Source organism: Nicrophorus vespilloides, unplaced genomic scaffold (assembly GCF_001412225.1).
Source record: "Nicrophorus vespilloides isolate i.1.1-1 unplaced genomic scaffold, Nicve_v1.0, whole genome shotgun sequence".
Taxonomy (NCBI): Eukaryota; Metazoa; Arthropoda; class Insecta; order Coleoptera; family Silphidae; genus Nicrophorus; species Nicrophorus vespilloides.
Genome location: NW_017096076.1, coordinates 99,045 through 108,738, shown reverse-complemented (window position 1 = coordinate 108,738; position 9,694 = coordinate 99,045). Strand labels below are relative to the sequence as shown.

The following is a 9,694-nucleotide window of genomic DNA, read 5'->3' as shown; positions in this document are numbered from 1 at the left end:
AACTTGCTCCTGGAACGAATTAAGTTCGTTGTGTGAGGCACCACTGTACTACAATTTTGCAATATTCTTTGTTATTACATTGTGAAGTAGCACAGCTGTATCCGATCGGATCGGGCGTGCCGCAGGGAAGCATCCTGGAACCGGTGTTGATCACAACTATCACAACTATCCCTCGAAAATAAACTACTGATTTACAAGACAGTGCTGAAGCCAGTGTGGACATATGGCATCCAGCTTTGGGGAACAGCCAGCAATTCCAACATCGAGATCCTGCAACGTTTCCAGTCGAAGTGCCTGCGAACCATGGTGCAGACTAACGACACGATACATAATGACCTCCACAAGAACACTGTTAAAAGTGAAATCCCCAAGTTTAGTGCCCGTTACCAGAACAGACTTGAAAACCACCCCAACAGTCTCGCGTTATCCCTGCTAGATAATAGTGACAGCCCCCATAGACACAACACCCTCGACCTCCCCTTTAGAAACTAAAAGTTAGTTTCATTGTCTATTAGAATGAATATTTTTATATAATTTTCATAGTGTCGTCAAAATTGATTTTTTTTTGGGTTAATATTGTCATTGGATTCATTTTTTAGTTAAATTTGTATTTGTTTTTAGGAAGATTTCCGATGGGAAATCGTTCCGCTCCATGCTTTTTATTTCGTTTTTTTCTGTTTTTATTTTCTTTTTCATTCTGTCTTGTCCAAAAAAACATTCGATTGCCAGAGATGTTGGCAGATTGTGAATAAATAATAATAGTTAAAAAAAAATGCATTGTTGTGTCCAACCATTATTATTATTATATAATTATTATTATTAATATAGTGTATTAACGAACTAAAGACCTCCATGGCGTCTCTTAGCCGCATTATTATATAAACATATACATCAGGGAATCTGTACCGTGATTCCAGTTCAATACACTTAATATGAACATAGGGGACCAAGCGTAAACATTACCATCGATACTCCTATACCTTTACTCCGAATTCAAGTCCTTATTATAAACACTTAATGATCATTACACGTACAATCGTAATCGATCATTTTTTTTATATAAACAAATACATTGGATTTTGTCCCGGTCTAATAATAAACAAAACCACCAAGGCTGGATCCCGTGGGAACACTTAATCATCAATATTTACAAAGCCCACCCTATTTACAACTTCCACCCTGTATTAATAAGAATTAACTTTGTAAGTAGAATAAGTAAAACCTTATTTTTATGAAAATGAATCTTAAATTGACCAAGTAACGAATAAAATTATGTAAACCAAAGGAATTTCATTAAAATCCCAACTATTGAGACTCCAATGACAACACCAGATAATATACCACTGTGTCCAGAATTCCATTTCTGGGACACGACAACATGTTTAAGAAGTATTGGACTTTTTGTGTGTTCTGAAGTTTTTATGTATTATTAGTATATATTATAAACGTCTTGATTACTAATAATCACAGAAAATATTGAAGTAATTTAAGAAAAAAATTAATTACAAAATATATTTAGCGAGACAACATAACTTAAATATATTAGTTGTACTTTATTGTAAAAAAAAGTAAAATTTATTAGTTAATTAAAAAAAATACCTGTTTGCTGCTAATATAAAACAACATTCGAATAAACTTACTGTATATTTATGAATTATTTTGCTAATAAAAGGAAACAGAATCCAAATATTCCTCATTATTTCGATAAAAGATGAAGACGTCTGTTGTATTATTCGCTGTGCTTGTTTTCAACGTTCAAGCATTAAAACTGGTGAGTTTTTGTTATATAATAAAAAAAAGATATCTATATATATTATTTTTTTTTAGAATTTTACTTCAGAATATGAGCCAAAGTTGACACAAATCGGAAGGGAATGCGCAGAGACTAGAAATGTAGATTTCAAACACTTGCCGAGACTTTTTCATATCGACAATTATCCAACCCACGAAGAGTTAAACTGTACAATGTTATGTATGATCAAGAAATTCAATGCTTTGGATGATGACAATCGCTACAGAATTGAGATTCTTAAGAATTTCTTCAGCGATCCGATTCTTCAGGATAGCGCCGAAAAAGCGGTCAAGCGATGTTTGCCCGAAGATCAGAAAATTAACTCATGCAAGGATGCATACGATTTATACCAATGTTTTCTAAACAAAGTATAAATTGTAAATATCAAGAAATTAACAGAAAATAATTATATTAATATTCATATTTCAAATTCTAGTTAATTATAATATTATATTACTGTTTTGAAAACGAATTAAAAAACAAGTATAATTTTGATATTATTTCGATAATATTAAGTAAGAAACGTCCGAGTTCGAATTAACCTAAGTATGTGCCTAAGATATCAATACAGCTTTGCCAGTTTCGTGTTAGTTAGTCTAAGTTCTGAAGACTTCGATGGGTGACGGAGAGTTTCCAAATCCAGCTTTTGCAGTTTGAGCAACGTTATTCGTGCGACTTCTTATCAAACATTGACTTGCAAAAGGTTTGATCTGTCTTTATTCACCAATGTTGGCTACTTATTCCCAAGACTCCTCATCATTTCGTCTACTTGGTTACATTAGAGATCTTCGGTAAACGATTAACTAGGTCTCAAGAAGCTGTAGTTAAAAACACCAATGCTGGACCACCAAACAGACACCAGATACTTCTTTAGGGAAATATTTTCTTTCGTAGTGTGTCCATTTTTCGTAACAATGTAGTGTAAAAATTCGCCTTAATATCGTGACAGCAATGAAATGGAAGCTTCGAAACGAAATACGCTAGACGTCTTTATCTAAACACTCAATGGAACACTTCAGAAATGATATTATTAGGAATTTCTTCACAGATCCGATTCTTAAGGATAGCGCCGAAAACGCAATCGAGATGTGTTTGCCTGAAGATCGGAAAATCAGCACGTGCAAGGATGCTAACGATTTATACAAATGTTTTTTGAGCAAAGTATAAATTCTAAATATCACGGAATTAAACAGAAAAAAATATACTACGTTACTTTTTATTAAATTTATATTTTTTTTACAACTATATGAATTATGAAAGTAATACAGTTAATTCAAAAATTGTTCATCAATAAACATTTTTTACTTAACAAATTAACAATTTTAATTAACAAGTTTTTAATTGTTACGAATCAATCATTTAGAAGAAAAAGCCTTGCAGGACTTATTTTAAAGGAGAAAGCTTTGTCAGGGAATGTCCTGATAATGTTATATATCTCAAACGTCCTGAGGAAAAGACAGAAGGAAAGTTCTTTAGACAGATTTATAGTAAACGTCAAAGCTGATGTACCTAAATCAATATCAAGTACAGTAAAAATACATGAAAGAGGAATAATGTTTGTTAAATTTATTTCATCTAATTGCTTTTGTATATATGGATTTTATTATTAAGCAGTGTTCAAATCATTTGATAATAGTACATTAATGTATTATCTTTATTTACATGTCGGTAGCAAACGAGTTGATTTGTTGGTGTTCGTGCTAAAGTAGCAAATAATATAATTTAAAATTACCGACATTCAACACGTACGATAATAAAAATAAATTATCATTAACTATAAAAAGGAACCAGATAAGAAAATATTCATTTGACTAAACGAGAACATGAAGACAATATTAGCAGTTTTACTGCTTTCTGCTACAGCCCCAATAAGAACAGAGAAATTGGTAATATATTAGATGAATTTTTGTTAATTTTAATTTGTTGATTTTCAGGTATTTTCAGCAGAATACAAAAATATAATCGCACTAACTAGAATAGAATGTGCAGTGGTGAATCCAATGGATCCGAAGTTGTTATTCAAACTTGATGATATTAAAGATTTGCCGAGTCGTGAAATTCTGAAATGTCATTCGCTTTGCATGATAAAGAAGTTGAATTTGTTAAACGATGACAATATTATGGAGTTGGACAAGTTGATGCAGTTGTTTAGTAGTCCAAGTCTATTGATTAAGGTACCAGCTTCGTACGCAAAATGCCAGCTTAATTTAAAAAGCATACAAACTTGCAACGATGGTTACGACGTTCAACAGTGTCTGCTTTACAATGTATGAGCTTTTTCGTATGTTTGGTTCTTCAATAATTATTTTGTATGTAATACATATAATATAATGTTCTTCAATATAAACTTTTAATTATCCTTTAACGTTATGTTTTATTATTAATAATTATCATTTATAAAAAAAGATAATATTTGTGTATACATTTATATTTGTTATTCCACTTTCAAATATGTCCTGAAGTTTTCATGTATTATTGCTATAAATTTTAAAAGTCTCGATTAAAGCGTCTGTCTGTCATTTTTGTTTGTCTGGAAAAGTTTCCAAACTCATTTTCTGCACTCTGTGTTTAATGTTTGTTTACTTTAGTTTCGGTCGCCAGACTTTGATTGTTTCTGTACGTTTGATTGAAAATAAGTTAAATATTTACTTAGATGGAAAGTAACAACATTAAGCTGACGACAATTTCTCTTAGTTACATAATAAAAATGTACAATTTTACAGGTAGATCTATAGCGGTGGCAATCGCAAGCCCGACAACTGAAATACCGTATATCGACTGTAGCAAAATCCCGACGTTCGAAATCCGGACTATATCAAAATCCCGACATCCATAATCTCGACTATATCTAAATCCCGACTATATCAAAATTTTGACAATGATAATCCTGACTGTATCAGAATCTCGACAACCAGAATTCCGACAAACATAATGCCGACTATATCTAAATCCCGACTATATCAAAAATATATATTCTTTTGAAATAAACTAATTTAAGCACAGATGAGTAACTATTTATATATAATAAAAACATTCAGTAAATGATCTGGCGGTTGATAAGATTTGAATTGGACATCGCCCATTGGCGATTATCCATTACTTATTGGTTATTTGTTGAATCTCAAGGGTAGATCCAGTCGCTGTGTTGTTAGGCTATTGTCCAGAAAATTGACAGCTAGTATATTTGGATGACTGTCTAGTATATTTTGGTATCGACTACTGTTTTTGGTAATTGTTTCCTCTACTGTTTCCAATTGAAGGTCCTCATGAATTCTCCTGTTCGTAATGTACCATGGAGCACCAATGATCCTTCTTTCTTCGACTGGAATCTTTGTATGATCGCAATATTGCATCTACTGCTAACCCTCCTAGCTGTATTTCGTATGTCCAGACACGTTTTAAAATTACTTTATAGATCAAGAACTTGTTTTCTTTTGAAATTGGCGAGTCTTTCCGTAATAGCCAGTAGAGTACCTTGAACATAATTTCGAGTTGTTTTCTTTTTGCTTGAATGTGATTCTTCCAGGTCTTTTGAAGTTTTCATTGTCAAATTCCTGCACACAGTGAAATATTGTCTGGTGTTTTCGTTGTGGAGTTTCAATACTTGGGAATTTAATGAAATTGCTTTGGTTTTACATCACTTTATTCGTTATTTGGTCGATTTAAGATTTATCTGAGACTATGCTCGTCATATTAAGATTCTTATAAGACTATGTTCATCTTATTAAGGTTTTACTGAGACTAATTCTAAATACTTATTCTACTTACAAAGTTAATATTTATTAATACGGGGTGGGAGTTGTGATCAAGAGTAGGGTTTGTATATATTGATGATTAAGCGTTCCTACGGGATTCGGCCTCGGTGGTTTTGTTTATACAAACTGTGGATGTCTCTAGTTCGTTAATACACTAATAATAACAATTATAATAATAATAATAATGGTTAGACACAACATCATGTATTATTTGTATAGATTTTAAACGTTTCGATCGCAGCGTCTCTGTCATTCTTATTTTTCTCGCTTGTTTGTCTGGTAAAGTTTTCAAACTCAATATCTGCACTTCGCGTTTAATGTCTGTTTACGTTACTTTCAGTCGCCAGACTTTGATTGTCTCTGTACGATTGATTGGAAATAAGTTAAATATTTACTTAGATGAAAAGCAACAACATTGAACTGACTTCAATTTCTCTTAGTTATATAATAAACATGTACAATTTTACAGGTAGATCAAAACCGTTAAAAGAAAAAACAGTTTTGGAATCTGAGCGTATCTAGATAGTAAAATTAATTGTTTATTAAGTGTAATGTTGTGTTCAATCACTAAGAGAGAATACTATCGAGAGCAATGACCAAATCCTTCTTAAAAAGATTCGATCGAGAGCACTGACAGATAAGAACATTCCTTCCTATTTTGAACTCGAAACCAAGATGCATATAACAGGCAAAGGAGTATTGACCTGAAGCGGAGTTTCTTATCACTGCCTTACTCCTCAAACTCCCACCCCATCTAGTTGCCTTAGTTAATTGTATACATATAATAAGTATTTCTAATTAGTCTCAGTAAGAGTCTTAAGTAATAAACATTAGTCTTAGTAATAACGTTAAAGAAATAACAACCACATATTAATAATTATATTCATTCAAATTTTCCTAACCACATAGACGACAACATTTTACAGTGTCCCGATTTCCATAATAGTAGGCTTAAAAATTAAACTTTTTTTTTTGGTGACGTCAACAAATACAATTTTTCTAAATGCTCAAATCATCTTCAATAAACTATTTATACTTTATGCTTAATTAAAAAATTCTCCAATATATTAATAATAAATGAAATGAAATTTGATTTGCAAATGTATTAATCTCACTGCTTACAGTGATGGTAATTTTATTAACAATAATTCAATAATTAAACTTGTTTTGCGCTTATGTAAATTGACTAAAGATTATGCATAAATAACGCAAGATCATTTAAAAGTGACTATGGCAAAGATAGAATAAATAGAGGAAATTTATTTTCTTTTTCCAGTTAGTTAACACAAACCATACAACGAAGAACACATTAAACATGAAGACAGCATTTGTAGTGTTCATCGTTTCGATGACTTTCGTTTGTGCGGAAAAGTTGGTAAGGAATTTATTTAAAAAAAAAGAGTAATAATGTTAAATAATGGCTACATGATTTCTATTTTTTTTAGAGATATTCAACAAAATATGTTGATAAAATTGAGAATGCTAAACGTCAATGTGCAAATGAGGAAAACATAGATGTTCAATTAATATATCTGCTTGATGATATCAAAGATTTACCAAAACGTGAAAATCTCAAATGTTTATCGTTTTGCACCACAAAGAAGCTGAATTTATTGGATTCTCAAAGTCTAGTGAACTTTGATAAGTTGATTCAGTTGTTTGATGATCCAGATCTGATTGCAAAAGTGTCCTCTTCTTACACTGCATGTAATTTTAAAGAAAATCAGATGAAATCTTGCGAGAATGGATACGATATGCATAACTGCCTTCTCACCAATCTCTGATTTTTTTTTCTTATACAGCATAAAAATGATTAAATGATTCATATTTTCTATTGTACTTTATTTTTAAATAAAATGATTTAAGCACAGATATTTCATTTATTTGTATCTACCAAATATAAACTTATTTAAAAACTTTAACCAATTTGAATGATTATAACTTCAGCTTTCATTCAAAATTGTTACCGTTGTGGCAAATTTACTGCTGATAATGGTAAAATATTCATTTATAAACTTCAACAAATATTTCATTTGGGGTTGTGATCCGTTCTTGCTCAAAACTACAAACTATTCTACAGTATCCAGAGTTATTTTAGAAGAGTCAACAAATACAATTACCCTATGTGCACAAACCATCTTCAATAAATTATTTATACCTAATGTTTAATTAATAAATTCTACAATATATTAATAATAAATGAAATGAATTTTGCAATTATAATATATTCTTCTCACAGCTTAAAATAATGGTAATTTTATTTAAAATATTTGAATACAATTGTTCATCTCATATTTATTTGAACTTGTTTTGCACTCATGTAAATCGACTTGAATTTATGTGCAACAATGAGAGAATAAAAAGCGAAGATTGATTTTTTCGTCAATCATTTTAACACCAACCTTTGTTATACAACGTGTTTTTCGTGATTAAACTTTCGAATAAACATGAAGACAGCATTTCTAGTATTCATCGTTTCGATGACTTTTGTTTGTGCAGAGAAGTTGGTAAGGAATTTATATTAAAAATAATTAATAATGTTAAATAATATGTACATGATTTCTATTTTTAGAAATATTCAACAAAATCTGTTGATATAATTGAGAATGCTAAACGTCAATGTGCAAATGAGGAAAACGTAGATGTTCAATTAATAACTCTGCTTGATGATATCAAAGATTTACCAAAACGTGAAAATCTCAAATGCTTATCGTTTTGCATTGCAAAGAAACTAAATTTATTGGATTCTCAAAGTCTAGTAAACTATGATAAGTTGATTCAGTTGTTTGATCCAGATCTTATTGCAAAAGTGTCCTCTTCTTACACTGCATGTAATTTTAAAGAAAATCAGATGAAATCTTGCGAGAATGGATACGATATGCATAACTGCCTTCTCACCAATCTTTGATTTTTTTTTCTTATACAGCATAAAAATGATTAAATGATTCATATTTTCTATTGTACTTTATTTTTAAATAAACTGATTTAAGCACAGATATTTCATTTATTTGTATCTACCAAACATAAACTTATTTAAAAACTTTAACCAATTTGAATGATTATAACTTCAGCTTTCGTTCACATATAATTAATATTTACATTGCAAAAGAATCTATATGAAATGTATAACTTTTCTCCTACCACAAATATTCAAAATTGTTACCGTTGTGGCCAATTCACTGCTGATAACGGTCAAATATTCATTTATAAACTTCAACAAATATTTCATTTGGTGTTGTGATCCGTTCTTGCTCAAAACTACAAACTATTCTACAGTGTCCAGACTTATTTTTGAAGAGTCAACAAATACAATTTCCCTATGTGCTCAAACCATCTTCACTAAAATATTTATACCTAATGTTTAATTAATAAATTCTACAATATATTAATAATAAATGTAATGAATTTTGCAATTATAATATATTCTTCTCACAGCTTAAAATAATGGTAATTTTATTTAAAATATTTGAATACAATTATTCATTTCATACTTATTTGAACTTGTTTTGCACTCATGTAAATCGACTAGTATTTATGTGCAACAATGAGAAAATAAAAAGCGAAGATTGATTTTTTCGTCAATCATTTTAACACCAACCTTTGTGGCATTTGTAGTGTTCATCGTTTCGATGACTTTTGTTTGTGCAGAGGAATTAATACAAAAAAAATGTTGATTATTTGATTGTCTGCCCAATTATTAATTAATTTCTATATAAATTGTATTTTTTTCAGAGATATTCAAGCGAATTTGTGGATGTAATTGATGCTGCTAGACGCGATTGTGCACTAAAGGAAAACGTAGATATTCAATTATTAAGTCTGCTTGATGACATCAAAGATTTACCAAGTCGTGAAACCCTCAAATGCTTGTCTTTCTGCGTCATAAGGAAACTGAATTTAGTGAATTCGCAGAGTATTTTGAGTTATGATAAAACGATACAATTGTTTGATGATCCAGACATGATTGCTGAAGTGTCTGCTTCTTATATTAAATGTGATTTTAAAGAAAAAGAGATGAACACTTGTGATGATGGATACGACATACATAAATGTCTTCTCGTCAATGTCTGATTTGCTTTGTTTCCATATTATATTAATATATTTTCGCAATTAATATTTTTCTATTGTATTTTATTTTTAATAAACT

At 30.3% G+C, this 9,694-nt stretch overlaps 3 protein-coding genes across 6 annotated transcripts; all 3 read left to right on the top strand.

Annotated features, from left to right (window-relative positions):
* Positions 1–1,711: 1,711 nt before the first annotated feature.
* Positions 1,712–2,666, top strand: LOC108569409. Its single transcript, XM_017930950.1, has 3 exons — positions 1,712–1,771; positions 1,828–2,160; positions 2,541–2,666. The coding sequence occupies exons 1-3, from the start codon at positions 1,712–1,714 to the stop codon at positions 2,664–2,666; spliced, it is 519 nt and encodes a 172-aa protein (XP_017786439.1).
* Positions 2,667–3,614: 948 nt separating this feature from the next.
* Positions 3,615–4,123, top strand: LOC108569415. The gene is made up of 2 exons (XM_017930958.1): positions 3,615–3,678; positions 3,727–4,123. Exons 1-2 carry the CDS (start codon positions 3,616–3,618, stop codon positions 4,063–4,065), a joined length of 402 nt encoding a protein of 133 aa, XP_017786447.1. The 5' UTR covers position 3,615; the 3' UTR covers positions 4,066–4,123.
* Positions 4,124–6,777: 2,654 nt separating this feature from the next.
* LOC108569410 lies at positions 6,778–9,663 on the top strand. Of its 4 annotated transcripts, none has more exons than XM_017930953.1 (2): positions 6,778–6,922; positions 8,120–8,517. In XM_017930953.1, exons 1-2 carry the CDS (start codon positions 6,863–6,865, stop codon positions 8,453–8,455), a joined length of 396 nt encoding a protein of 131 aa, XP_017786442.1. In that variant the 5' UTR covers positions 6,778–6,862; the 3' UTR covers positions 8,456–8,517. The 4 variants fall into 4 exon arrangements, with proteins under 4 accessions (XP_017786442.1, XP_017786440.1, XP_017786441.1 ...); XM_017930951.1 differs by lacking the exon at positions 8,120–8,517 and adding an exon at positions 6,993–7,379 and having other exon boundaries at positions 6,805–6,922; XM_017930952.1 differs by lacking the exons at positions 6,778–6,922; positions 8,120–8,517 and adding exons at positions 7,912–8,054; positions 9,280–9,663.
* Positions 9,664–9,694: the final 31 nt, after the last annotated feature.

Bases quoted from the DNA above. Each gene is read 5' to 3' on its own strand.
- LOC108569409 (XM_017930950.1), top strand. From the start codon at position 1,712: ATGAAGACGTCTGTTGTATTATTCGCTGTGCTTGTTTTCAACGTTCAA. The intron at 1,772-1,827 runs GTGAGTTTTTGT...ATTTTTTTTTAG, and splicing joins ACGTTCAAGCATTAAAACTG to AATTTTACTTCAGAATATGA. The intron at 2,161-2,540 runs GTATAAATTGTA...CTTATTCCCAAG, and splicing joins ACCAATGTTTTCTAAACAAA to ACTCCTCATCATTTCGTCTA.
- LOC108569415 (XM_017930958.1), top strand. From the start codon at position 3,616: ATGAAGACAATATTAGCAGTTTTACTGCTTTCTGCTACAGCCCCAATA. The intron at 3,679-3,726 runs GTAATATATTAG...GTTGATTTTCAG, and splicing joins CAATAAGAACAGAGAAATTG to GTATTTTCAGCAGAATACAA.
- LOC108569410 (XM_017930952.1), top strand. From the start codon at position 7,995: ATGAAGACAGCATTTCTAGTATTCATCGTTTCGATGACTTTTGTTTGT. The intron at 8,055-9,279 runs GTAAGGAATTTA...TATTTTTTTCAG, and splicing joins TTGTTTGTGCAGAGAAGTTG to AGATATTCAAGCGAATTTGT.